General features: G+C 40.2%; 2 protein-coding genes across 11 annotated transcripts; one reads left to right on the top strand and one right to left on the bottom strand.

The window, feature by feature from the left end:
* The first annotated feature begins 122 nt into the window (after window positions 1-122).
* On the top strand, window positions 123-19,089 carry HNRNPU (heterogeneous nuclear ribonucleoprotein U). Of its 7 annotated transcripts, none has more exons than XR_004961427.1 (18): window positions 123-967; window positions 1,873-1,984; window positions 2,073-2,146; window positions 4,183-4,322; window positions 5,026-5,125; window positions 5,514-5,626; window positions 6,036-6,299; window positions 6,615-6,734; window positions 7,117-7,245; window positions 7,332-7,500; window positions 7,760-7,999; window positions 8,331-8,518; window positions 8,800-8,871; window positions 14,441-14,511; window positions 16,128-16,179; window positions 16,502-16,572; window positions 17,473-17,570; window positions 19,048-19,089. XR_004961427.1 is itself a non-coding variant. In XM_036277599.1 (14 exons), the coding sequence occupies exons 1-14, from the start codon at window positions 337-339 to the stop codon at window positions 9,400-9,402; spliced, it is 2,406 nt and encodes an 801-aa protein (XP_036133492.1). In that variant the 5' UTR covers window positions 124-336; the 3' UTR covers window positions 9,403-10,459. The 7 variants fall into 7 exon arrangements, 1 of the variants encoding a protein (XP_036133492.1); XR_004961424.1 differs by having other exon boundaries at window positions 16,468-16,572; XR_004961426.1 differs by having other exon boundaries at window positions 16,080-16,179.
* Window positions 11,841-27,275, bottom strand: LOC118640636 (cytochrome c oxidase assembly protein COX20, mitochondrial). Of its 4 annotated transcripts, none has more exons than XR_004961428.1 (5): window positions 27,208-27,275; window positions 20,013-20,127; window positions 19,832-19,895; window positions 18,927-19,178; window positions 11,841-12,167 (listed from the first exon to the last, which is right to left on the bottom strand). XR_004961428.1 is itself a non-coding variant. In XM_036277600.1 (4 exons), exons 1-4 carry the CDS (start codon window positions 27,247-27,249, stop codon window positions 19,028-19,030), a joined length of 372 nt encoding a protein of 123 aa, XP_036133493.1. In that variant the 5' UTR covers window positions 27,250-27,275; the 3' UTR covers window positions 18,895-19,027. The 4 variants fall into 4 exon arrangements, 2 of the variants coding, with proteins under 2 accessions (XP_036133493.1, XP_036133494.1); XR_004961429.1 differs by having other exon boundaries at window positions 11,847-11,949; XM_036277600.1 differs by lacking the exon at window positions 11,841-12,167 and having other exon boundaries at window positions 18,895-19,178.

The following is a 27,275-nucleotide window of genomic DNA, read 5'->3' as shown; positions in this document are numbered from 1 at the left end:
GGCAGAGCGCGGGCGCGCTCCGGCACCCCTCCTGCGCAGAGCTCCCATCAGCGCAGGGGGCGGGGCGGCTATATTACGTGCGCGGCACCGCCCCTGCGAGAGGACGTTGCGTGCTCGCTCGCGCCAGGCGAGTCTCCGCGTCTCCCTCACGAACTCCGTGAAAGGAATTGGCGCCGTTCGACACCAGGCGGGTCCGCTCTGCAGCAGGAACCCATCTCCAGCCGCAGCCGCAGCCGCCGCCCGGGCCGAAAAGCAGTCGCAGCAGCCGCCACCAGTGGCCGAGTGGAGTGGAGCCGAGTTTGAGCCTGCGCCTAGCGGTGAATCGGGGCCCTCACCATGAGTTCCTCGCCTGTTAATGTAAAAAAGCTGAAGGTTTCGGAGCTGAAAGAGGAGCTCAAGAAGCGGCGCCTTTCCGACAAGGGCCTCAAGGCCGACCTCATGGAGCGACTTCAGGCCGCGCTGGACAACGAGGAGGCCGGGGGCCGGCCCGCCATGGAGCCCGGGAACGGCAGCCTAGACCTGGGCGGGGATTCCGCCGGGCGCTCGGGAGCAGGCCTCGAACAGGAGGCCGCGACTGGCGGCGACGAGGAGGAGGAGGAGGAGGAGGAAGAGGAAGGGATCGCGGCCCTGGATGGGGAGCAGATGGAGCTAGGGGAGGAGAACGGGGCCGCGGGGGCGGCCGACTCGGGCCCGATGGAGGAGGAAGAGGCCGCCTCGGAGGACGAGAACGGCGACGACCAGGGTTTCCAGGAAGGGGAGGATGAGCTCGGAGACGAGGAGGAAGGCGCGGGCGATGAGAACGGGCACGGGGAGCAGCAGGCTCAACCGCCGACGACGCCGCCGCAACAGCCCCAACAGCAGCGCGGGGCCGCCAAGGAGGCCGCGGGGAAGAGCAGCGGCCCCACCTCGCTGTTCGCGGTGACGGTGGCGCCACCCGGGGCCAGTCAAGGCCAGCAGCAGTCGGGAGGTAAGAAGAAGGTGGAAGGCGGCGGAGGCGGCGGTCGCCCCGGGGCTCCGGCGGCGGGTGAGTGCTGCGTTGTAACGTTGCGCGCGGCGGGAGGCCCGCGCGGGTGGAACCGTGCCCTAGGCCAGCCGGAGCCCCGTGGGGCGGGGGAGCCCCGGGCGGGGGCCGCTGCGCGAGTGGTGGTGGAGGAGGGGCGCGGGGAATCCCGGATTAGCCGCGAGGCCTCGGGATCGGTGTGTGTGACGGCGGTGGCAGCGCCTCCATTATGTGGCTCGAGAGCCAGGGGGAGCTGCAGCTGCCGCTGGAGGGGAGGAGCCGCGGGCGGCGGGGGGGTGCCCCGTCGGCCCGCGCTGGCGCCGCCGCGGTGCGTGCGCGCGGTGCGGGCACATGTCTCGGGGGGAGGGGAGAGGCCCGAGGGCCCCGGCGGGCGCGCTTTGGCGGCTCTGGGCCGCGGTATTGTGCGAGGAGCTTAGGGGCCTGGTGTGACGTCACTTCCTGCGGGAGGGGCCGGGACGGAGAGCGGGGCGGAAAATAAGTACAATGCGGCCTCCGGGAGCGCGGGCCCAGGTGGGGGAGGGGAGGGGAGGGCGCACGTCCCTGGCGCCTCCCCTCCCCCCCTTTCTGAACTCTTTTTGGGAGACACGTGGGCTCGGCCTGTGCGGCGCTATTTCTCATTAGGGTTCTCGAATCTTCGAATAGACAGGCAGTATTTGTGGTGTCTTTGGACTGCGTCATTAACTCTAGTCCAATTTCAAGCTGATTGTTCTTTGAATCCTCATTTGATTGTCGATTAAAAACGCTTACAAAAAGGAACAGGGAAATGGCGAGCTTTTTTGAGCCTCAAAACAAAAGGGCTATTTCTGTTGTGTTGGGGCTGGCCTCTTAAATAGGGGTGTTGTGTGTTGTAGGAGACGGCAAAACAGAGCAGAAAGGCGGAGATAAAAAGAGAGGTGTTAAACGACCTCGGGAAGATCATGGCCGTGGATATTTTGAGTACATTGAAGAGAACAAGTATAGCAGGTAGATGACGCTTACCAAGTTTTACTTGTCGCCCAGTCTTCATTCTTTGGTGGGAAAAGCTGTATCAGGAGATAATACTGTCTTTCAGAGCCAAATCTCCTCAGCCACCTGTTGAAGAAGAAGATGAACACTTCGATGACACAGTGGTTTGTCTTGACACTTGTAAGTGAAGCTGCTTCTCCCCCTTCATCCCATAATTATCAAATGTAGTGGTTTTGGTTTCAAAACGTTAGAAAACCCATGTAGTACATTGAACTTAAATGCAGAAAACTTAGGGAGCGGGAAAGTGAAAACAGATTTTTAGTGGCAGGAGATGATGGCTTATATCCAGATTCCAGTCGCTTAAATATTTAGTATAGCATCAGTTGTATTGTATTGATAACTTTACAGGCTCTAGCAATTTGGTAATATTTTTATATGACTTGAAAGTTCTTTGTAGGAATGTAAAATTAATGCCAATTTTTGATTAGCTAGCTAATGGAAACTTGTAAGGCTACCTATAACTTGTCCTTTCTCAAAGTAATTTCATCTTTTGTGGAATTATTGCTATTAAGTGAGCTATTTGGGTTAGTTAAATATTTATCAATGACTTTTCCCATTAGCACACAAGTATATTCCCTATTCTAAAAGATTGTAATATTACTTTCTCAATAACTGCTCTTTTGTTCTCAATTCCAGTTCAGTAGCTGCTGCTTTAACATAAGTTGATTTCTTCCAAAGACCTGGGGCAGCAGCAGTGGGCTATCACTGGGCCACTAGCTTTCTTCACCAACGAATGGTATCAATGGCAGCGCTGTAAATACTGCTACTTTACCCAGTTGGGTTGCAATTGAGTATGAGGAAGTATTGCAAACCTCTAAATGGGCCGTGGCTGTCAGAGTTGTAATATTTATTAACCAAAAGATTTGTTAGTTTAGTATTCTATCAGAATATACAGTTCTTTCTGTGATAGACAGAACAAAGTAGAAATAATTGGAAAGTGAGAGGAAAGGTGTCAACCTGCCCTGTAGAGCCTGGGGAGTTGAAGATTAGATTCTCATGTCTTTGAATACAAATGGTTTTTATTCAGATATGTAAGAGTGTTCATGTAAAACTCTTGACTTCTTGTTGAGTACCCTTTACAGGTAGTTGAGATAGTGGAGTCTTTTAAAAGAAAAAAACTGAAAAGTAGTCAGTTGATTTGAAAGTTTCGTTAAATTCAGTTTCTTAAATATAGGTTGTAGGTATTGACAGGATACTGAAGCAGTGATTCAAAAAGGTAACAACTGTTATAAAGTAGACTTTTAGCAGTATCAATTTGTTAAGTGAAATAACTGGGTTCAAATGCAATTTATGGAATTGAAAATTCTATCAGTGATAGTCAGGAATTTTAAGAACAAAGCTAATGTATGGGGAATTCCAAACTGTAGGTTCGATTTATTTTATTTTATTTTTTTCCCTTTCTCATCAATGAAAACGTATTAAGAAAATAGCTTCCTAACTTGAGCTCTCCCTCAAAAGTGCATGCTCATGAGCCACTGACCCAAAGGTAGCTAGGTTAAAGACATTTTGGATTTGGATAATACCGGAAGTGGGTAATCCCCCATTGTTGAGTAACAGGCAAGCCTGGGGAAAGGAGACCTTAAGTGTTGTAATAATAGTAACAGCATTAGACAATCAAGTTTGTGTTTTGTAGATTGAGGCTGGGTTCTTAACAAGTTTCAGAAGAGAATTTAGGATCTGGAATTCTTGGTGTTTTAAAATTAGAAAGTACAGGATCAGCAGCTCATACTCCTATTAAAAAATATTTGGTCATGGCCTCCCTTCAGTTTTATTGTGGCACTGGTAAATTCTACCTGGTTCTGGCATGCTTCACTTTGATTTCCTGCTATCCTCTACTGCTTGCCTCTAAATCAAGGTAAAGAGCAGAGCAGGTATGTATTAATGTCACATTGTCTTGATTATTTTATACTTAAATACACGTTAAACCTTGGTGTTTCTTAGTTTTATAGGTAGTTTACATTTTAGTACATAATTTGGCAAGAGTGACTTGGTGGGAGTGGGGCTTAAAACTGAAAATTTAAAACAACACGTAAAAAAGTGTTCTATGTAACATTTAGAAATACATGCAGAAATTTAATAACCAAGTTTTGTCTACATAGCAGATATATTTACATTTGATGTCAAAAGAAATAATATGGTATTTGATATAATTACAGATAATTGTGATCTACATTTTAAAATATCGAGAGATCGCCTCAGTGCTTCTTCCCTTACTATGGAGAGTTTTGCTTTTCTTTGGGCTGGAGGAAGGGCTTCTTATGGTGTGTCAAAAGGCAAAGTCTGTTTTGAAATGAAGGTAAATACAATTTTGTGGTGGTTTTTTTTTTTTAAAGAACCTTTGTGAGTTTCTATTTGCCTGGCACGGTTAGCTTTCAGTGGAACTTTATTTTTGGAAGTTTCTATGGATTAGAAGAGGGGCTTTAGAAACATTTTTTTGTGACAGGTGAACATGTTTGTTACATCATAATCTGTGAGCTACAGCCACTCTTTATTTTTTCTTTTTTAAAGTTTTTTTTGTTTTTGTTTTTTCATTATTTAGAGAGAGAGGAAGGGAGAGAAACATCGATAGGCTGCTTCCTGCACAGCCTCCCACTGGAAATCGAACTAAGACCTCTCAGTCTGTAGGACAGACACTCAATCCACTGAGCTATACCGCCCGGACCACCCTCTATTTTTGTTAAGAGTGCTGTCTTTTTTTAAAATCAGGCACTTGAAAAGACCCACCAAGGGTTTTTAAATGGCTCGATTCTTGGTTTTGTTTCTTGAGAAAAAAAATGTTAAATACATGTTTTAATTGGTTTTAGGTTGGGTATTAAGAATATACAGTTTTTTTAAACATTAATGTTCTTTTAAATGTGAACCAAGTACTTAAACCTTTTCAAGTTATAAGTCCTTATATCAATTTTTTAAGTTCTTCAGGGGATGTCTTTTTTGTATTAGTAGCCAGAGAAGAGTTAGCCCATGGCTTACATTTTAATCATTTATGATTTGACTTTCAGGTTACAGAGAAGATCCCAGTAAGGCATTTATATACAAAAGATATTGACATACATGAAGTTCGGATTGGCTGGTCTCTAACCACAAGTGGAATGTTACTTGGTAAAGTTTCTATTTGGGTACTATGTGCTCATGGCTCATGAGTGTTTAGAGTCTGATTTCAGTAGAGTAGAAGGCATTCCAGATGTTTTGCTTGTTTTTGTTCAATTCTGTTAATATTTTAAATGAGATGAAGAATGTTAGCATGTTGTAGACACAGGCTAAATTTTAGTTTTTGTTCTTTTATGGTTTTATGACCATTGGTTAAGATAAAATGTTATCCATGTTACTCAATTCAATTAGTTCTATAACCCACCCAGCTCTGGTTAAAGTCAGTGTATGTGAAGGAATGTTAGGAAGTACTCCTCTTTTAAACATTACATTGTGAATATTAAAATATATGGGTCATTGGACTATTTTGAAAAATCAGCTTCACTGTTAATTATTTTAGGTGAAGAAGAATTTTCTTATGGGTATTCTCTAAAAGGAATAAAAACATGCAACTGCGAGACTGAAGATTATGGAGAGAAGTTTGATGAAAATGATGTGATTACATGTTTTGCTGTAAGTCCTAGCTAAATTTTTATGTATAAATGGCAAGTTATACACTAGAAATTCTTTTTAAAGCTATATCAATATCAACATTCACTACTAACTTATTTTGACTAAACACTACTTAATATCAAGTTGACCTGAAAATCTGGTCCTTCCTTCTAAGGAAATCTTTTTTCTGCTTCTGGACATAGGTGTTTCATTGTTTATAACCATGAGAAAGCTCTTTTTTTTTCTTTACTGATTTTAAAGAGAGGGAGAGATGAGGGAACGTCGATTATGAGAAAGCTCTTAATATTGAACCTAGGTGGGTTTTTCCCAGGATAAGCTCCACTCCTAATTTAAATTTTGAAGTTTTTTAGAAGTCTTATAGGAAGCAGATTAATACTATTCATCTCTCCCCCTGCCTCCCAATTAACAGAACTTTGAAAGTGATGAAGTAGAACTCTCCTATGCAAAGAATGGACAAGATCTTGGTGTTGCCTTCAAAATCAGTAAGGAAATTCTTGCTGAACGGCCACTCTTTCCACATGTTCTCTGCCACAACTGTGCTGTTGAATTTAATTTTGGTCAGAAGGAAAAGCCATATTTTCCAATACCTGAAGACTATACTTTGATCCAGAATGTCCCCTTGGAGGACCGGGTTAGAGGTCCAAAGGGGCCTGAAGAGAAGAAAGATTGTGAAGTAAGTGACCTTTTCTTAGAGCATTTGAGCACTGTTTTTGTTTAAGCAAAATAGACATTTAGAAGAGCTAGGTGATTGGTCTTTGTCATTTACTTTGTGCCATTTCTGTTGCTCTCAGCAATTTTTCTCTAAGTAGCTGTCTTCTCTCTCTATGTGGAGTGTTAAATTTTCCACAAACACAATTTACCTTGTTACAGTGCTATGAAAATGTAGATATTTAAGATGGGTTTCTGTGCATCAAAATTTATTTATTTTTTAAATTATTAGGTGGCTTCTGATGATTAGGCAGTGAAATAATATTTCTTTCCATTGTAGGTGGTTATGATGATCGGCTTGCCAGGAGCTGGAAAAACAACCTGGGTTACTAAACATGCAGCAGAAAATCCTGGTAAATACAACATTCTTGGAACAAATACCATAATGGATAAAATGATGGTGAGTAGAATGTTTAGGGCATGATCTCAGCATTTTAAAAAGACCAGAAAGTATTCTGAGTGATCCATTTGCCTGTTGTCCTTATTTTTTTATAGTATTTGAGAGAGAGGAGTTTGGGCAAAGTGAAATTGGTTACTTAGGTGTGGACTCTATCTAAATTCTAAGCTTCATTGTCTTTTTTTAACCATCTAGCAGCTACAAAGAATAAATAGAATAGGGTGGTCTTAGTACATGATAGTGGGCCCTTTTTTTGGTAGCAACAGTGGGAAAAGGCAATGTTTAAATTTTGAAATGTTGCCTGTTTTCTATATATAGAGAGATTTAAGCTTGATAAGCTTAGTTTGAAATTCCAAGTTCAAAAAGTTTTCACTTCTAAAAACAGGTGGCAGGTTTTAAGAAGCAAATGGCCGATACTGGAAAACTGAACACACTGTTGCAGAGAGCTCCACAGTGTCTTGGGAAGTTTATCGAGATTGCTGCCCGTAAGAAGCGAAATTTCATTCTGGATCAGGTAAGCAGTAGCTTTGAAGTTGAAAAAAAGTAACTGAAAATTGGGTTTAGTGTAGAATTAATCAACTTTTTTTTTTTTTTTTAAAGACAAATGTGTCTGCTGCTGCCCAGAGGAGAAAAATGTGCCTGTTTGCAGGCTTCCAACGAAAAGCTGTTGTAGTTTGCCCAAAAGATGAAGACTATAAGCAGAGAACACAGAAGAAGGCAGAAGTAGAGGGGAAAGACCTACCAGAACATGCAGTTCTCAAAATGAAAGGCATGGAATTCAATTTTATTATTAGATATTTTTTTTGTGATTTGTATCTGTAAACTTAACATTTTCTGCTGGTAATACTGTTTCAGGAGTTATACTAGCTTCTTGTAAATGAGGATGTTTGGCTTATTTCTACTTTTAGGAAAATAGGTTAGTAAACCAGGAACGTATATTGTCTTGTGTGTGTTAAAAAACAAAGCCATTCAAGAGTTGGAGGTTTAGGGATTGTGAATGTTTGTTAATCGGACTTCATTTCTTGTAGGAAACTTCACACTGCCAGAGGTAGCTGAGTGCTTTGATGAGATAACCTATGTCGAGCTTCAGAAGGAAGAAGCCCAAAAACTTTTGAAGCAATATAAGGAAGAGAGCAAAAAGGCCCTTCACCCAGAAAAGAAACAGAAAAGCAATAAAAATAAGAGTGGCAAGAACCAGTTTAACAGAGGTGGTGGCCATAGAGGACGTGGTGGATTCAATATGCGTGGTGGAAATTTCAGAGGAGGAGGCAAGTAAATTTTGAGTTTTCTCTTTATTTGGTTCAAGATTGAAACAAGTGAAAATCTTTTAATTTGGGTCTACATGTTATTTAGCTGAATTTAACATAGGCAATTTGATCCTCATATTGATTGTAGTTCCTCTAGTTTAAAGATCTAATGGGATCTGGTGGTATACACACACACCTAGGTTATGTCAATGGTTAAATTAAACATTACTTTTGTCTTTAAACATTTATTTTTTGCCTAAAATAAAAGTATGGTCCAGAACCCTAAGTCATATGAGTAAAAGAGGCACAGCACACTGTAAACAAAAATGTCTCTCTCTTTTTTTTTTTAAAGCTCCTGGGAATCGTGGTGGATATAATAGGAGGGGTAACATGCCCCAGAGAGGTGGTGGTGGAGGCGGAAGTGGTGGAATTGGCTATCCCTACCCTCGTGGCCCTGTTTTTAGCAGCCGTGGTGGCTATTCAAACAGAGGGGGAAACTACAACAGAGGAGGAATGCCCAACAGAGGGAACTACAACCAGGTAATGATTTATGATCCCTGCAGGCACTGGTCCCTGATATCTGTATAAATGAGTCTGAAAAGAGTAAGCTTCTGTTGCATCGCCTCAGTAAGAATTGTATTGAACATTGAATGCACTGACATGAGAAAAAATGAGTGATGGTAGTAAAATGAGTCCACTTAAGTTTGATTTTCAGGTACACTGGCAACTATTCATTTTTGTGTTGTGTGCACCTCCCATGTTACAAACCTTAGAAGTTGTGCTGGGTTCTTAAAAGATTTTTCTGTATTTTTACATTTTAGAACTTCAGAGGACGAGGAAACAATCGTGGCTATAAAAATCAATCTCAGGGCTACAACCAGTGGCAGCAGGGTGTAAGTAATTTCTTATGTGCTTATGTACATTAAATTGTATTTTGAGTTCGTAAGAATCATTCTTCAAAAAGATCTTATCCAGGGATTGAAGTGTTTGTAAGTGTTACAGGGCAAGTTGTGAATTGTGTTGCAGTTGTAGCCATAATCTTATCTTTTTAAGGCAAAATAGGTTGGAGTTTGCTGTTAACTTAATTTTTTTTTTAAATGAAGTAATATTACTTAATACATATGGTTCTTTTTACTACTAGCTTTAATTGTATAAACTAACCAAGTCCTAATGTGTTTCTTTTTGTAATGTGTTTATTGATAATAATGGGATATTAATACTAACTGAATGTGGTTTGATAGAAATCAGAGGTATGACAGGTATAAGTTTGTTTCCAGCAATTACTCTGAATTAGATTCATTGTCATTTCCTAAAAGCAGTTTGAGTGGCTTATTGATGTTTTTTCTTTAAAAAAAAATTTTCTCTTACAGCAATTCTGGGGTCAGAAGCCATGGAGTCAGCATTATCACCAAGGATATTATTGAATACCCAAATAAAACGAACTGATACATATTTCTCCAAAACCTTCACAAGAAGTCGACTGTTTTCTTTAGTAGGCTAACTTTTTAAACATTCCACAAGAGGAAGTGCCTGCGGGTTCCTTTTTTAGAAGCTTTGTGGGTTGATTTTTTTTTCTTTTCTTTTTTGTACATTTTTAATTGCAGTTTTAAAGTGAATCGTAAGAGAACCTCAGCATTGTGCACGATAAGAGAATGTGTCAGTATTTCAGGGTTCTACATTTTATCTGTAAAATGTGACTTTTTTTTTATCACAACAAAAGTAAAATGTTGCTTTGTACCTGGTGTCTTTTATTAAGAATTTACTCCCCCCCATTTCTCACAGAGATAACAGTCGGGAGTCATTGTCACAATATAATAGAAATGTTAGCAACCAGATTCATGTAAGGACTAGATGGTCCTCATGAATTGCATAAGACTCTGTACTGCTCATATTACACTCCATCCTCTCTGTAGTTTGCTGAGTAGTGGAGGGGGTATGCTAAATAGTAGTTTCTGACAATAACTGGGAAGGCTTTTTCTTTTTAAATAACAATGGAATTGGCATAATTGAATGAAGATAAAACTTGGAACCAAGATAGAGAAGATGGAGTGTATGTAGAAGGGCTGTTAAAAATGTAAAACTTGGTTGTATTATTTGTGGAGGCTCAAACTTGTGAAGGTTAAATACCATAATTTTTCCATTTGTTCTGCATTTTGATTCTGAAAAGAAAGCTGGCTTTGCCCATTTCTTATTAAAAAAACTTGTTGTAAATCCAGTTGTCTAATGGGATCTATATGAAGTTAGCTATGTCTGTATGCCCTTCTCCCACAAAATACTGTATAACTAGTGTGCTTGTAGTAGTTAACTCCACCATCTTTGTAAGCTAATGCAATTGTGAGTCACCCATTTATATCTTAATTTTTAATCATGTCAGTTCTTGAATGGGTATCTCCTTAGCCTGCTGATTTCTTTTTCTTTCTAAAGAAAGTGGGTGGAGAAATTAATTTAGACGTTTGTTTGCAATAAAAAGAATTCATTTTACTCTCGTTTTGGGATTCTCGCCATCAAGGTTCAAAATCCCTTTTTAAAACTCCCAAGAGGAGAAAACTTAAGTGTGTGCTTTCTGGACAGCTTATTCTTTACTCTGTACTTGGAACATTTAGGTTTTAAAAACTTAAATGTACACTGACAATTGATCTTAATTATGAAGTAAAGTTGAATTCTTCCCTTCCCCTCCCCCGCAGATGACTTAACATTTAATGAGGGGAAAAGGTAATGGCTGGGAGAAGTAAACACTCCGTTAATCATCTTAACAAAATGCTAATGGCTGTCCTCAACTGATATTTTATATACATATATAAAACATGAAACTCTGGGAACAGATGCTTTTAGAAGCCATCATGCAAGCCAGTCATTGATTTCATTACTACACAACACTGCTAACTTAACTATAGCTATGTGATAACATTAGATCCCCTAACTGTAATTTTATTGGGTTTGCACAGAACACTTAATCTTCTAAAGGACCCTCACTAATGTGAAGTGAGGAATCAGGAGTCAAACTGTAGAACTAAACTGTCAGTCTAGTGTTTTGTTGGTGTTCTAGGTTGCTTCTGGTAAGTTTAGGTTTGTCTATATTTGATTGCTTAAGTTTTTGTTTTAGCCACTTCAAATCAGATTTCTAACTTATACTACTAGGTTTTTTTGTTTTTGTTTTTTGCTGCAAGCCGAGCTGGAGTTGAGTTTTAGATGTTGGTTTGGATAGCTTCAGTTGAGAAATTTGTGGAACAGGGCTAACCTTATAATCACAGTAAGAATACTTAACTAGAAGGTAGTGTCTCAATGGCTTTTGTGTTTTTAGCAATTAGCTTACTGCTGGCATGAGTTACTTTATAGTATACATCATTACTAGGATTGCATAGACTTTATTTAAACCCAGGGTGGGCATTCAAACTTTGTTGCTAATCAGTGTTTAGATATTCTAAATGTTAAGGTGCCTTTTAAAAATGTTGAGTATAACTTCTAGTTTAAAATTGCTTACTAAGGATCCCATATTCTAATAATTGCAGTGTAAGAGTAATGGCTAAATGACAGACACTATTTGCTAGACTACCATGCCTGTGTGTAGCCCAGGAAATTCTGGGAAGAGAGATTGAATAAAACTGCTGTCCAGGAGAATGTTAAAAAAATTTAAGGAGTTAATAGTAATGATCAGAGTTAATAGTAATGTCTATGCTTATATGAAAAGAAATAATCTTGGAAGGTATGTAAGAAATTCAGAACAGGGAGTTGCACCACATAGCAAGCAAAGAGGGAGAAAAACGCTAAGATCTGTGAATGAGGAACTTGGTTTATTCACTTTTCCCTTTGCCCATCTCTCCTGGCACGCAAAACAAAAAAACGGGGATAGTGCTGAACAAATTCCCAACTATACCTAGAGAAAACTCACCTGTGAGATTGCAGTTGGTTGCAGGGATGCTTTCACTAGAAAGTTGCAGATACCAAGTCAGGAATTGAATCAGATTGGTCAGCTACAGTGGTATAACATAAAGAGGTTACTCAGGAAACTAAGAAAATGCTGCAAGATAGAAATGATGAAGCAGCTCAAACTGACATAACTTAGAAAGTTCTCTTTGTTGGTAGGTTACATCTTGTTACATAGATCTAGTCTTTGGTGGAGGGCTCTGGCTCTGATCTAGAAGGCTGTGACCAGCTTCTGGCCTTAATACCCAGGCAGCAAGGTGAAATCCTAAAATGAAGCACAGGGCAAATCGATTTGACATTGAAGTGACAAAAAGAAGCCATATTAAATCTACAAAACAAGCTCATTTGCCTAGGGTATACCCTGTCTGAAAAATGAGAAATAGGAAACTAGATATCCTAAGTACTAGCAATAATGTATTAAAGCTTAAAGACATTTTTCTTTGAAAAGGTACTTGGAAGTTTTCCAGGAAAGGTTTTCACCCACCTGGGGTGTTTACACTCATGGACAATCTGTTCTGTATTTAATATATGCCTCTGTTGTGGGAATTGACACTTTTATTCTAAACCATGTAAATTGGCTTTTAATCCTAGGACCATTTTTATAATAGGCTCCATTGCACAAATGAAAATGATTAAATATTTTAGTAGTTTTTAGACAGTGATATAGATACCTCTCATATACAATAATCTGATTGTGTCAGTTTACAAGAGTATATTTAATCTTTGCAAAAAGCCAAACCCAGATAAAGTTTATCCTAAAGGCATAAACGTCTGTCTTTCATAGTCCAAGTCTTAGTTTCTGGTGTTAGTTTAGACATGAATGCACATCTTAAAAACAGTTTCCATAATTCCATTTTCACACATAACTTTAAAATGTCTTTTTTTCCCTAAAATTCTCGAAATGGTTTGAGTCTAACTTTGTCATTGTTTTTTATTTCTGGGACTCTGAGAAAAACTGGGTTTAAGTTTTAGCGTTTCAGTAATAGTTAATAAAAGCAAGGGTATGTTATAGTCTAGTGATCATTACGTTTCAAGGGGCTATTTGTGCTTTGAGTAGGAATCTAAACTGCCTCAGAGCTCTAAACAGCAATTTGCATTTTTTAGTTATAAACCACAGTATCTTCAAATCATTTATTGCCTAAACTTAATCTAAAGATAGTTAAGCCATTCCTCCACTTCCACACTGAAACATGCAGGTGGTAGGTTTAGCCAGTTTAGCACTTTCATTTTTATTTAAGCTGCTCTAATCCCCAGGGTGGTTTGTTTTTTTTAAACCTAATACTGTTAACACAGGTACATGAAAAGATTTAGGTAGGTGGGAATGGCTAACAAAGACTTACACACTTACACTAAGGATATACTCTCAGATCCTATTTAATTGACTAAAAATGCAGGTGATTAAATGTGTTTAATTTGCCCAAGGAACTTAATTAAATCTATAAGGGATAGTAGATTGGAAATAGGTGGGAAAATAATACTCATAATGTTAACCAATAATTATTCAAAGAATATAACATCTTTTGTGATTAGGTTGGGAATGTGCTGTCAGTGTGGAAAGTTGAATAAGTACAGTTTTTTGGCATTATGTAAATGACCAGTAATTTTAGTTGTGATTGTAGGTCCAGTATTGGGGGAACAAATGGTGCAGATAACTGTTAGGCTAGAACACCCGTAATCACTGCTTGGTTAGGTTGGACAGGGAACTTAACTATGTGTTTAATCTGTAATTATCTAATTATTACCTAGGATTATTATAATTTTTTTCCCTCCCTTTTTATGCCAGGAGTCCACATTAACTTTTGCAACTTGACAAGGAACCAGGGGTTTTACTTTTAAACAAAGCTGGATCTGGGGGTATGAGAAACTAGACTATAGTCTAAAGTGATGAAGTAATAGCATTCTAGACAAACAGAAATGCACAGAAAGGTTTAGGCCCTTATTGCACTGTTCAAGTCACAGTTCTGTACCAGTGGCACAGCAGTCACCGTGAACCTGTCCAGCTCAAGGATATGCATACTGGAGGACATGCAGGGATTACAGGCTAAAGAGCTAATACGGCATCTAACTGATAACACACTATTTGTGGCTTGTTCTTTTCTGCTGTTCCTTTTAACCCTTTGTGATCTTAAAGGAAGTAAAATTAGTTTTGTCCAGTAAATCTAGGCTTGCCAAGCACCCGAGAAGCATTGCCACAAAGTACTGCCAGCCAAAACATTTTTAAAAACAAAAGCCACCAAGAACAGTGAGACGGCCGGTATATACATCTAACTCCATTGACAAAAGCTTTAAAGTGTTAAGGCATACAGAGAGATGAGAGAAAACCAACTACTTCAGAATGAAGGGGGCTCATTTAAATGGCAACTGACAGGTTAATTTTTTAAAGTAGCTGTTAAGGTATTTTATATCAGTTAAGAGAGAAATTGGAGACATGTTCAAGTACAATATAAAAGGTTCCAACTTCACTTTTTTTTTTTTTTTTTGAAAAGTAATAAAGCAAAAACAAAAGTGCTGATTTAAATTTCATCTCCTTTTCCTTAGTCTGTCCATGTGAATGTGCTGTGTGGAAGAGTAAAAGGGTCCAACTAAATGTGTTCCAGTGATTCCAATAGGTATTCCAAATTAATTGCTGCTTGTACATTTAACACTTGTTACATTGAACTTTCAGGATCACTTTAATTAAAATTCTCCCCTTGTTTTAAAAAGATGGGGGAAAGGGAGACGGTTGGTAACCAGATGGGGTAGGTTCCATAACAGGAAAAAAGGCTTTTCTAATTTCTCCTTTGCACACCTGAAGTGAAGTATTTGGTGGTGTGTTAGCAATTGGCGATCCTCTTGCATAGGTTTAAGGCAGTATATGCAAATAGAGCCCAGTCCTCCTAAGGTTGGAGCCTTTTTCTGCTTAACTTTTTGCAAGACATTTGTTATAATGCCCTCCCTACCAGTAGAATTTAAGTGCAGTATTCAAATGCAAAAAAACACAAAACCCTAAAATACCTGCATGTTCTTAGTTTCCCCAACACTTTCTGCATCTACACTAAATGTATAGATATTTTTATTAGCTGAGAAAAATGATTGAGATCCTTTTGGATAATGAAGTGATATTTAGGAGGTGAATTTAAGTTTTAAAGGAATAAGAAGGCTCAATGTGAGCGTTGCCAGTCCAGAGAATGTAATGTGCCATTGCCCTGAAGTTTAAAACTTGATAAGAAGCTTAGAGGAAATGTGTTTTTCCTACTACATACTTCATAATACTGTATTTTGGTGAAATGAGAGGACTTGGGTGCTATGCTGATTTGAAATGTAGCTCGGGGTTTGCCCAATGAGAGTTCTAGTCAACTAAAAACAGTCTAGTAGCTTCTGAAGAACTGACAACTCTGTTTCAGAGTAAAAGGTAAAAATTATTTCTGTTCATCTGAGAAAAGTAAAACAAAATTACAAAGACATTTGTTTCCAAAATAAGCTTTGGATTTATATACTAAAGCACTTTTATTTCTATGAATTCCTCATGGGAAGAAATGTTTCTATGGAAACATCCTTTTAAGAAATCAGTCCATGCAGATTGTTTACTTTTGATCCCCCCAAGGGCCGAACTTTAGAAAAAAGGTGGAACAGGTACCATCTGTTGAATTGATCTAAACTTCTAAAGTGAACAGTACTTGCTCATAGTGTCACTGATGGCTTTCTCAAAGTAGAAATACTTGGGGAGAAGGTCATCCTTATTCTAGAAAAGGAAGAGGAAGGCAAATGTAGTGGTTGAAAAGACTTGTTTACTACACGTTAATCTGTAGTGCTCATGTTAATACTTTGAAAAATGCTTTCATGAGTTCTTCATCCCTAAAGCTTCCCTTTTAAGAGAAAATTTAAAAATGTAACTTAATGCACAAAATAAGTATGTAAGAAAATAGTATTTGGGTGGTACAGATACTGGTATATTATACTGACCTGATACGATGACCACTGGACCATATTTTAAGATGCTTCCAAAATTTATTCTGGAGGACCATTAAAAACCAATTATAGCAATTGTTTTAATTTTTCTACTTTCCTCATTAAGGTTTTCTGCTTACCCAAAGCATAGTGTATATATTAACATGACTTTTAAAGGGGTGCCTTGGCCCCAATCTGCAACAGATTTTTATCTAGGAATAGAAGGATTCAAACCCTATTTGATCCCTAGCTCTGTGCTGAAAAGTGCATAAACAGGAATCCTGAATTTATTATATAGACCTCCTCGCATTATATAATCGAAGCAAAGGGAAACCAGCGATGGAGTAGAGGTACGTAGACTAAAGAGATGCTTGCAAATCAAATAATGATAGTCAAAATTTCTTGTTGCCCAACTTGGTCACTATAAACCACAAGTCCAGAGAAAACCTTGTAGTTAATTTTAATTCCCTGAGGTACTTTTATTGAGATGTAAAAGCGAGTAGTCAAGGAAAAGCAATGGGGAGGGTCGAGGGAAGGGGGAAATACATAAGGCACTAGAAAGTTAACAAAGTAGGTATGACAGATAAGCCACAAGAAGTTTTAAAAACTACTAATGACCATAATTCTATTTTGATCAGCTATTTAGCTGGTACCTACTGCTCTATCACCTAGTGTGAAATTTCGGAATTACTGGAACACTGAAGGAAGGTGGTGCGGCTGGAGGCTCCAGGTGGGCACGGAAGGTAAGTTACTCTTTCACATTAAAATTTGAAGTGTGTTTGGATGAGAAGGAAACCTGGTTTCTACGTATTTGCTAGTGAGAATTTATTTAGTAGTGCACTTTAACAAATGTGTTGACCATTTTGTGCCAGACACTTGGTTGGGATGTAAAGATAAAAATTGACAGGGTTCTTGACAAGACACTTAGGTTCTACTTGTAACACATGTCACTGACCAGTGAAAGTGCCACCTACTGTAACAGATGAAACGCAGGAGTGTGAGAACCTAAATGAGGAGGTGATTCTTTTTTTTTTTTTTTTTATCCTCACCCGAGGATATTTTTCCATTTTTTGTACAGATAGAGTGGAAGGGAGAGAGAGAGAGAAACATCGACGTGAAGGGACACATCGAGTGGCTGCCACCCGCACGACCAACCAGGGCCGGACCGCAGGCCGACGCTCTAACCGCTGAGCCAAACTGGCCAGGGCGAGGAGGTGATTCTTAATTCCCGGAGGTTAGTGAACAAGAGAACGAAAAATGTTGCAGAGGAATTAGAAGAAAGGTATTTGAAATGAAATGAAAAAGTTTGAGCAGAGGCATGAATTCGGGTCTTGGTTTGCCCGAGGTGCACCAAAGATAGAATAGATGTGGACTTTATGTTGGACGGCAGAGTGGAAATGGATTGGAAAGGCTAGAAGTGGAAGTGTCAAGGCCTAACCCAGAGGCCTTACAAAGGTGTCCAGTACAATGTGATCAAGGGCCTGGGGTATGTTATAAACATAGTCTAATAATTTAGTAATACACTTTGTAACATCTTACTAGTTAAAGGAAAAAATGCTAAGTATTAATGATTATATAAACTTACGAAGTGACATTAAAAAAGTAATCCAACTAACTTGTTAAAACTTCCCGTTTTTATCCAGGTCTCCAATTTACGAAATCATTCTGCTGTGAAAATGAAACTGACCTTGTTACGATCTTGGAAATTTTTTCCGGCTGAGAGAGGCTTCTCTCACCCTGGGTAAGATGTAATCATAGTATGCTAGAGCTAGAAGGAACTTGAATCCAGTTGCCTCGTCTTATGTTACATATATTTGTAATGAAGGTAAGAACATTAAGTGGCCAGCACAAATAGCTTAAATATCAGGTTTGATTAGTACTCATCAGATTTACCCCCACTCTTGCAGTCTCTCTCTTAACATGAGTGTCACATTATGGAAATTTTTTTAAACATAGTATCTGGTCATAATAACTTGAATAACGTAGACTGCATTCAGTGTTGATTTGTGTCTGTCAGTAAACATGGGCAGAATTTCTTGCCAACTGCCTTTTCCTTTCTAATAACCTTCCCTAATCAATGCCCAAGTCCTTCCTTTGGTGGCTGCCAGATGATGAGGATCAGTAAAAATCTGTTAGGTGCTTGACAGTGTCATTCACTAGTCTAGTGGTTATGGCATTTGGTAAACCCCATACACCCTAACTCTCATAGTGACAGCCCAAGAAGGTGGGCATGGGAGGGGAAACACTTGAACTGAACTGGAGCACCCCCCTCTTACCTTTTGTGGTGAAGGACTACAGAACAAAATAAAGTTTCAGGACGTCTCTTCCTTGCTCTTATCTCTGCAACTCACTGTGATACTCAAGTAATAGGACCAGTAATCATGCCAAATTCTGTCCATTGGTATCTCTTTCATGTTTATCATTTCTTAACCAGGAAGACCTCTAGCTTGTATTTTATTTAACAGATTTTTAAAAATTAATGTTGATATTTATTAAAACAAATAATTTCATAGCTTTGGAAAGGGAGAATTTTTTCCTGAATGAATACATGCGTGTCTTACATCAGTATAATACTGTGTATGTAATCCAGCAGTTATTTTTCCTTTTCACCAAACAAGTTTTGAAAGTAGTTTTTGCATACCATGTGCATGTTTAAATTCTACTTAAAAAATTAAAACCCTGCATTCTTAAACATTTAAAGCAGTTTAAAAACAACCTTTACCTGTTGTAAGAGATGGAAGAGTAGTGTCAAGCAGTGAACACATTTTTAAAATTTGCAAAGTCATACAATCCATTAAATTTGAAGTATTTTACTAGCATTGGCCTAGAAAAACCAGGAAGTATTCCCTCATTTTTTATGGTACAGTAATATGATTGTGTTATTGTTTTTTAAGGCAAGTTTGAAAATCCAGCTGGGAGAGATTTTATTTCTTAAAATGTCATCATTTATATTCACTATTTATTACAAGGAAACCTTTCTAAGCATGGTTTAAGTATGACAAGTCCACTATATAGTATACTGGTGGTAGATAACAGGGCCAGAATAAGTTCATAAAACATTCATGCAAGTAAAAAAAAGACTACAACTTACACATACTTTATTTACTTGATGGAAATCCTTCTTATGGTACATACAATGTTTTACATAATTGATTTCAGCTTGGTTCACACTAACGTCCGTGAATTGTATTTGGGTTTCTATGTTTTACTCTGTTCAGTTGCTGCTGTTGCTGTTAGTTTTCGTTCAGGATCAAGGTGGGTACTTTCATATAAAATCTTATTTTTAATTCCTTCTCTGGCTGTTCTTTCTTGGATTCTTAGCTTTGCATAATTATACCTACAATGGAACCTTGGCAGAAAAGAATATGGATAAGTCATTAATATAAAATTCCTATAGAAACATTTGAAATTGTATAGTAATAAAATTTAAGAACGCTTACAGATGAGTACTGAGACTGAAAATATAACCATTCTAATTTGGAGTACTATTTTTGGATGGTTTGGTGTCAAAGATATATATAAAATGGGGATTTCTATCACCTTGGCTTAATTTTACTTGTAGAATCTCATATAAGTGGAACCAGTACTTTGGGTCTGGCTTTTTGGCTGGAGAAAATCGATATCATAGTCATCCATGCTATATCAGTTGTAAACACATTCTTAAAGTAACAGCAGATGTGATGCTTGTTAGCAGGGATGAAATGGGCATTGGGGCAAGGTAAACAGGCCTTCCTAACGAAGTACAAACCATAACTTGGTTGGTATTAATGGCATATTTCATGTCATGCAGTCATCTACTCATTCAGCAAATGGTATAAAATATGAGTACGTAAAAGATTAAGACGTTCGAGAAATGTCATTTTGTAAGAACTTTCCATTAAAAAGTCCTTTAAAAAATAAAAAAACTGAAGGTAGGACTCTCCCAGTGGTAAATTGCTCTGAAAAGAGCAAGCACTTTGGAATGGGATAATCATGGATCTCTTGAATACTCAGTACACATACCAGCATCCTAAAGTCACCACGATAAATCCTCCTACTCCAACATCACATGATCTTCTAATTCTACCTGTCAAAAAACATAGCCACTATAATTATTATATGACATTATTACACCATCTAGAAAATAATTGTTCACCACACATAGATGTGTGTTATGTATACATGGAGAAAAACCGATACTCACTAGTTAACAAAAAATGTCCAAGGCCAGCCACAACAGATCCTAATGAACCATATAATACCGAGTCCCGTGCACAGGGAATGTTCTCAACATCTAAAATTCCTAGGAGCTTAAAGGGCTAGGGAAAAAACAAACACCTAGATTGAACAAGAAAATATAGATCACAGTGGTTTGGCAAAAATTAAACTAGAATATGTGCTATGTGATGACCAGCGTCCTGCTTTTGATATTCAATCTGAACAATTTGAATCTTAAGTGGGAAGGAAACCTTGAGAATCTAATTGACCAGAAAGCCCCAAGCATAGGATGGTAGGACACTTAAATTCATTAGATTTTGGTGTTAGACAATAATTTGCCAATAGAGCAGTTTGGAAATAGGAGCACATTTTATGAGCTCTTTAAACATCTATGAAATTACTTGGGAAATATAAATGGGATACGTATAATTTTAATGGTGTTTGCTTATACTGGAGTATAGTGCTGTTTTTAAATTACTTTAACAATGACTTTAGGTTTTATTGGTGTTGATGAGGTGAGCATCAGTTGTGTATAAGTACTTCATGTAAAGATAAACTGGCATTATAACGCCTGGTCTCTTTCCTTGGCCTGATATGAAGTTGCACTTGGTTGTATTTATCTTGTGGCCCTCAACTGAGGGCAGTACAGACTTTTAAGAAAAAGTCACACCTGTTTCATTGTGGCATCACTATTTCATCAAGTGGAAAACGTACGATACTGTTTTCTAAAACTTCATTAAATGTGGGCTTTAAATAATGTAGCTTTTAAAAGAAAGCTACTTGTAGTCCATTTAAATGGTGGTATGGTGTGAGGGCAGGCCTTAACCTAAAGGGGGAGGGTAATGTTCTGTAGGATGAGGTAATATTAGGGAAAAACAGATCGGGAAGACGTGGGGGATGGAAGATTAAAGGGTGAAACGAGAACAACATGTTCTTGATTGTGTTTTTTTCTTTTCTTCTTTGGCTCAAGCTTCTGCCAGAAAAGACAAAATGTGTGACCTGGTTCATAATAAAGCAAAAATTACATGTTCTTGGATCATTCTATTCCATTTTTCTTTGGTCTCTCCCTGCTACCCTTCTCCCACATACCTAACAGATGAACACAGCAGGTGCTCATTAATATTGCAGACTTTAATTCTGAAAGTTAATACAAATCCATGTGCAAAGAAATTGAGGGATTTGAATTCTGCTGCTTGGTTTTTCATTTTATGTAGCAAAAAATTCAGTTTCCCACTCTATTCAAAAGCCCAGTGGAACATATGGTTGGAGGTGAGGGTGTGAGCTGCACTGCAGGTAGGGAATGGGCTCTGCATCTCAGGCTAGGACTCCTAACACCCCCACGTCCAGTGTGGCGTATTTCCCAAGGGAAGGATGCTTAAGATACTAGGGCTAGAGGGTGGTTAGGAGTGCCAGCTTAAGTAGGTCCTAGAAGCAAGTGAGACCAGCATGTTAACACAGGGTAGATGTTGCAATGGCTTTCATGTTTGGGTGGCAAATGAAGGGAACCGTGGGGGGTTGGCCACAGCATACCTCTACCAAAGACTACACAAGTTCCTTTAAGGCCTCTGGGCTTTTTAAAAATCTGGATTCCCTTTCATAGTGGAGCTACACATGATCCTCCAGGATCTGCAGACATTTCTTGGAGCACTTGTGCAAGATGTCGTCAACCCCAGTCCTTGAACAAGTATAAAAAAATACTTTCCAAATATCAAATAGTGCTATTTAAGTCCTGAGCTTTTAAAGATTTTCAAGTCCCACCCATTCGATTCTGATTCATATCTGGGATGGGCCATTGGAGTCTGTTTAGAACACTTCATGTCTCTTTAAAGAAACATTGTACAGAAATTACATGCCCCATTTTAAATAGTGCCACCTGGAACCAGCGTGTGGATAGAGGCCAAGGAGTCTACAAGACATCAGCCCCACCTCCGACTTAACCTGTTGTGATGTCAGTAATGACAAGGTTGAGAAACCAACGTTGGTCTAAAGCAGTTTCAATACAGAGCTGGCAGGGGTTCTTGGTGCCCTGCCCTTTTACATCCTTTCTGTTGCGTTCTCAAGACCTCTGAGATGACCTCTGAGATGGGCTCCTCGGGGTCTGTCTTGACAGAAGGCTGTTAAGTGCTGACAAGATGGAAGCCTGCTATTTTCACTGCATTGAACCCATTGGGTATTTTTTTATAGATGAAAACCTAGGCTCACAGAGGAGTCATTTTCCAGAGATCACACATCCAGGGAGTAATAGCACTAATGTACATAGTTGTTTATCTGCAACTTGTATCAGAACTGGGTAAGAATGAACAAAATTTAAAGACCGCAATTTCCCTTCACTACCAGAGCATTCTCACCTAGAAGGGGTGGAGTTTAGACCAGCAACTTTCAACCAGTGTGCTGCAAGAATATTTTTTTAAATCCTCACCCGAGGATTTTTTTTTCCTATTTATCTTCAGATAGAGTGGGAGGGAGGGAAATATCAACATGAGAGGGACACACAGAAGGGTTGCATCCCGTGCAACCCAAGCAGGGCCAATTGACAAACCTGACAAACCACAACCAAGGTACATGCCCATGACTGGAATTGAACCAGAGACTCATTGGTCTAAGGGCCAACGCTCTAACCGCTGAGCCAGACCGGCCAGGGCGTGCTGCAAGAGTTTTTGACATGCAATACCTGGCCATGTCTAGGTGCTTCCTCAGGTTGGAGCATACTCCCATACACCAAAAGGTTGAGAGTTCAATTCCCAGTCGGCATATACCTACGATGTGGGTTCCGTCTCTGGTCAGGCCATCCTGTATATGTAGGGTGCAACCAATCTCCCTCACATTGATCCCACTCTATTCAGTTTCTTTTCCTTTCTCTCTGAAATCAATAAAAACGGCCTTGGCTGGTGTGGCTCAGTGGTTGAGCATCGACCCTGCACTAAGAGGTCGCCCTTGATTCCCAGTCAGGGCACAGGCCCAGGTTGTGAGCCCAAGTCCCAGTGGGGGGTATGCAGAAGGTGGCCAATCAATGTTCTCGATGTTTCTATCTCCCTCTCTAAAAATAAAGAAAAAAATATGGTTAGAAAAAAACAAACCATGTAATACCTAACTAGTCAGGGAAACCAACCTCTTTCCCCTTAGATTGTCACATTTTAAATATGACTAGTCAACACAACAGTAGCTGTCTGGTGTGAATCAAAATTAGACCAATTTTTTTTTTGACAGGCAAAAAGTACATTTTTGGTGTACCATCGAATTTCAGTAATAAAGTGCCATGAGATATAAAAGGTTGAAAACCAGTGGTTCAGACTACTGATTAGTTAACTTCAGGAGCAAGTATGAACTGCTGTTATGAAGTTCAGCACATGAACTGGAAGGTTCAGAAATGGAAATTAACATTTCTCTATTCCCTATCAGTTTGCCAGTTTAACTTGTCATGTATGAATTTAAGCCTTTAAACTAAGGAAATTTTAGACTAATTTTTTTGTAGACATATTTTTAAGCTTAGATTTAGAAAAGCAGGTTTAGCAACGCACCTTGATGGAAGTAAGGGAAGTAATTTATAGGAAATGGATCAGACCAAATGAAGCCACTTCTTCATGTCCCACTGCCAAATGTATCTGCCTCAGTGCCCATATCGTTTGTCCTCTTGTTACAAAGGATGAACTGGCTCTATGCCTATTTAAAACTAGTCCTAACAGTTCCTTCGAGGGTGTTTGCGCAGTTACCCCTTCTTTCATTTGCATCATTCTTTCCTCTACTATTCAGCCTAGAAACAAAAAAACTGTATCTTTTAGAACAGTGCTGTTTGGCACACGGGATGATGCCACATTGAAGTGAATTAAAGTGAGGATAGGCTTGTAAGTGGAGAACATTAACCCATTTTGCAGTGAAAGGGAGCAGAAATAAGAAATGGTAACTTAGGACCGGCCCGTGTGGCTCAATGGTTGAGCACTGACCCCTGCCCCAAGAGGTGGCTGATTACATTCCTAGTCAGGACACATGCCCAGGTTGTGGGCCAAATCCCCAGTGGGGGCACGCAGGAGGCAGCCAGTTGATATCTCTCTCCATCGATGTTTCTTTCTCTCCCTCTCTAAAATCAATTTAAAAAATTAAATACAACAAAAAGAAATGGTAACTTAGGCAGTTTGGGAGGCAAAGGGTGTGAAGAGGGGTTTTTTTGTTTCTTTTAGAACAGCGGTTTGGCTCAGCGGTTAGAGCGTCACCCTGTGGTCCAGAGAGACCCAGATTCGGTTCCCGCTAAGGGCACGTACCTCCATTGCAGTTTGGCCCCAGCCCTGGCTGGGTCATGCAGTCATGCGGGTGGCAGCCACTCGAAGTGTCCCTTTCATGTCGATGTTTCTCTCTCCCTATCTGAACAAAAAATGGAAAAATGTCCTCGGGTGAGGATAAAAAGTAAATTACTTTAAAAAAATTAATAAATAAAAGACATCCATTTGCAAAATCCATGGTATTCCACAACAGCACGTGTGGCACAGATAACCATGTTTTTTAAACAGCTGCTTTACCTCACTTCAAATATGACAGTGTCTCCTGGTTTTCTATTTCACTGGCTCTTCCCGGCAGCTTTGTTGCTATCCCCTCCTCTAATGACATCTAAATGTTGAAGTGCCCCCCAATTCCCCTCCCCCAGTCTAGTCTCTTCCTAGGTGTTTCAAGGCTTTCAATTAAATTCCATTTATAGGATGACTCCACAAATTCATAAATCAAACTCTAATCTTCCCCTAGTTTTTACTTCATCTGCCGATTTGACACCTCCTATGTCTAATAAGCACCTTGAACTTGATCTTGATTCCACCAAGATGACTATATCATTCTCCTGTTTAAACCTTCCATGATCACCCGGCTGGTGTGGCTCAGTGACTGAGCATCGACCCATGCACCAAGAGGCCGCTGGTTCGATTCCTGGTCAGGGCACATACATGCCCAGGTTGTGGGCTGAATCCCCAGTGGGGGCATGCAGGAGGCAGCCAATCGATGCTTCTATCTCTCGCTCTCCTTTCCTCTCTATCTAAAATCAATAAAGGAAAAAAATTTTATAAACCCTCCATGATCTTCAGATATGTTCTTAATATATGTACTCCTTACCGCTATGAAGGCCCTACATGATCTGGAACCTACCCTCCTTGGGTATCACTTTCCCTTGGCCTCCAGTCCAGGCACGCTACCCATTCCTCTAACATGCCCACCTAGATGGTTGTTGCTTAGCACACAATGCCTTTCTCCTGGATCTTTGGCTGGTTCAATAAATGAAATTCTTACTTACTTTTCTGATTCCCCCAGCAGAGTGTGAATTCCGTTAAGGACAGGGATTTTGCCTGTTTTGATCAAGGCTATACCTTCAGTACCTAATACTCAGTAGGTACTATGTAAATACTTTGAGTTGGTGAACTCATAAATTTAGAATTTACCTAGAGCACTTTCCTGGTAAGCACATACCAAATTTCCTATTTTAGTTCTCAAAGAGCAAAGAATGAGAGCCAAGGAAATGTATTTCTAAGGGCTTAGTTCTGTCAGGTATGCTAGCTTGAAAATTTTCCCATTTTTATCTTAGCTTTGCTGATTCTAAACATCAGTCCCTGGATTGTAGTGGAAGAGGAAATGATCACTGAAAAAAATTATTTTTAACTGCATGCTTCCTTTTCTGACATTACCCTGGGCTGCTAATTCAGACATAGCATATGTTAACTTTATTATACTCTCTGATGAGCTTTGATAGGTATTAGTGTTTCATGAACAATTTATTTACAGGGCTTTTCACAGATTTTGTTTTGCTGATGACCAATAGGTCATTAATTTTTTCTTTCATTGAATTCTATCAATTCTCAGTGGATTAAACTACCCTTATGACCATTACATGACAGTTCTATCAAAGTGAATAACCAGATACAAAAGGGATTAAAGCCACATTCCAAGATCCTAGTGTTCTCACAAAACAATAATTTCATGTACCAAATATGGAAGTTTCAAACAAGGATAGATACATTTTGTTACACTAAGCATATTCCAAACAGTATAGAGACACTACAAAAGGCACCAAGAGTTGTATAAAATTTGTTATTGGCAAAATTTTGTTATTAAATACTGGAAAAATTTTATCTAACATTTGTTCATATTAGCCATTTGATGATCTGCTGTCTTGGCCAAATGTAGGTGGAAAAAAATCCCCAGAGAAGCAAGAATTTTGAGGAAGTGAGCAAAATTTCCAAGCTGGCCAGAGAATATCCTAAAACTAGGTTAGGAGCAGGTTGGCGCACAGTGTCTTCAGTATTTGTTCATAATTGATCAGTTAATATCTATTGGGTTCCCTGCTCTTAAGGAGCCCAAGAGGAAGAGACCATTATTAACTCCCTGGGTAATGAATGGTGTAATGATATAGCTACGGGAGATGGGGACGAAAGCACCTCGGTCTGCTTTGGGGACTCAAGGCCCTTTAGGGGAGACCAGAGAGGCTAGTTTAGCGTTAGAACAGCTGGAGGGAAGCATGAGAAGCCACACTGGACAGTGAGGGGGTAGGTGGAGGGCTTTCCACGATTACAGGCCAAGGTGAGTCAAAGTGTAAGACTGGATTTTAAGCAGAGGGGAAACGACCCAGCTTACAGGCTGGCGGCCCTGACCGCCGGGGGCCGGGGGCCGGGGGCCGGGGGCCGGGGGCCGGGGGCCGGGGGCCGGGGGCCGGGGGCCGGGGGGCGCGGCGCAGGAAGGCGCGAAGACCGCCCACGGACGCCGTTGTTACAATACTGCAGCGCTCCACGAGGTCGGGAGGTTAACCGGACACCTCGACCTGCCGGCCGCCCCGCTCTGCACTCACGTTCGCGGCAATGGGACCAAGCCCCCACTTCTGGCGGTTACGGCCCCCTCCCTGTGCCGTGTGCAGCACCAAAGACGGACTGTGCTGCGGGAGCTTTTAAATCTACCTTTACCGGTAAATCACAGCGCACGGCCTGGTCCTAAAACCTTCCGCCCCAGGACCCAGGGTCGTTAGCTGTTCTGTAGTGACCGCCCCCCACCCCCGCTAGTTCTGGTCTCTTCGGTCCTGGCAGTGAATATGGCACCCCCTCCCCCGGCCGTAAGGAGGCCAACGACACGTGCTCCGGCCTCAGGTCTCAGCTCGAGGGGCCGCGTCCTTGAGCGGCGCCCGCGCCCCCGCACCCCCCCGCCCCAGCGCCCCGGGTTACCTTCCCCTTCCCGGGTTCGCCGGGCTCCGGCGCAGCTGCCATGGGGACAAGTGGGCGCCTCCCGCCCC

The sequence above is a fragment of the Molossus molossus genome, unplaced genomic scaffold (genome assembly GCF_014108415.1).
Source record: "Molossus molossus isolate mMolMol1 unplaced genomic scaffold, mMolMol1.p scaffold_m16_p_23, whole genome shotgun sequence".
NCBI classification, from domain to species: domain Eukaryota; kingdom Metazoa; phylum Chordata; class Mammalia; order Chiroptera; family Molossidae; genus Molossus; species Molossus molossus.
Note: the sequence above shows the minus strand (reverse complement) of the source record. Positions and strands in the feature narration are given on the sequence as shown.

What these genes read in the sequence shown, in the direction of transcription:
- HNRNPU (XM_036277599.1), top strand. Translation starts at nt 337, where the DNA reads ATGAGTTCCTCGCCTGTTAATGTAAAAAAGCTGAAGGTTTCGGAGCTG. An exon ending in GAAGAGAACAAGTATAGCAG is followed by an intron (nt 1,985 to 2,072) that starts GTAGATGACGCT and finishes ACTGTCTTTCAG; the next exon opens with AGCCAAATCTCCTCAGCCAC. An exon ending in TGGAAATTTCAGAGGAGGAG is followed by an intron (nt 8,000 to 8,330) that starts GCAAGTAAATTT and finishes TTTTTTTTAAAG; the next exon opens with CTCCTGGGAATCGTGGTGGA.
- LOC118640636 (XM_036277600.1), bottom strand. Translation starts at nt 27,249, where the DNA reads ATGGCAGCTGCGCCGGAGCCCGGCGAACCCGGGAAGGGGAAG. An exon ending in GCGAACCCGGGAAGGGGAAG is followed by an intron (nt 20,128 to 27,207) that starts GTAACCCGGGGC and finishes TTTTTTCCCTAG; the next exon opens with CCCTTTAAGCTCCTAGGAAT. An exon ending in TGGACATTTTTTGTTAACTA is followed by an intron (nt 19,896 to 20,012) that starts GTGAGTATCGGT and finishes GTTTTTTGACAG; the next exon opens with GTAGAATTAGAAGATCATGT.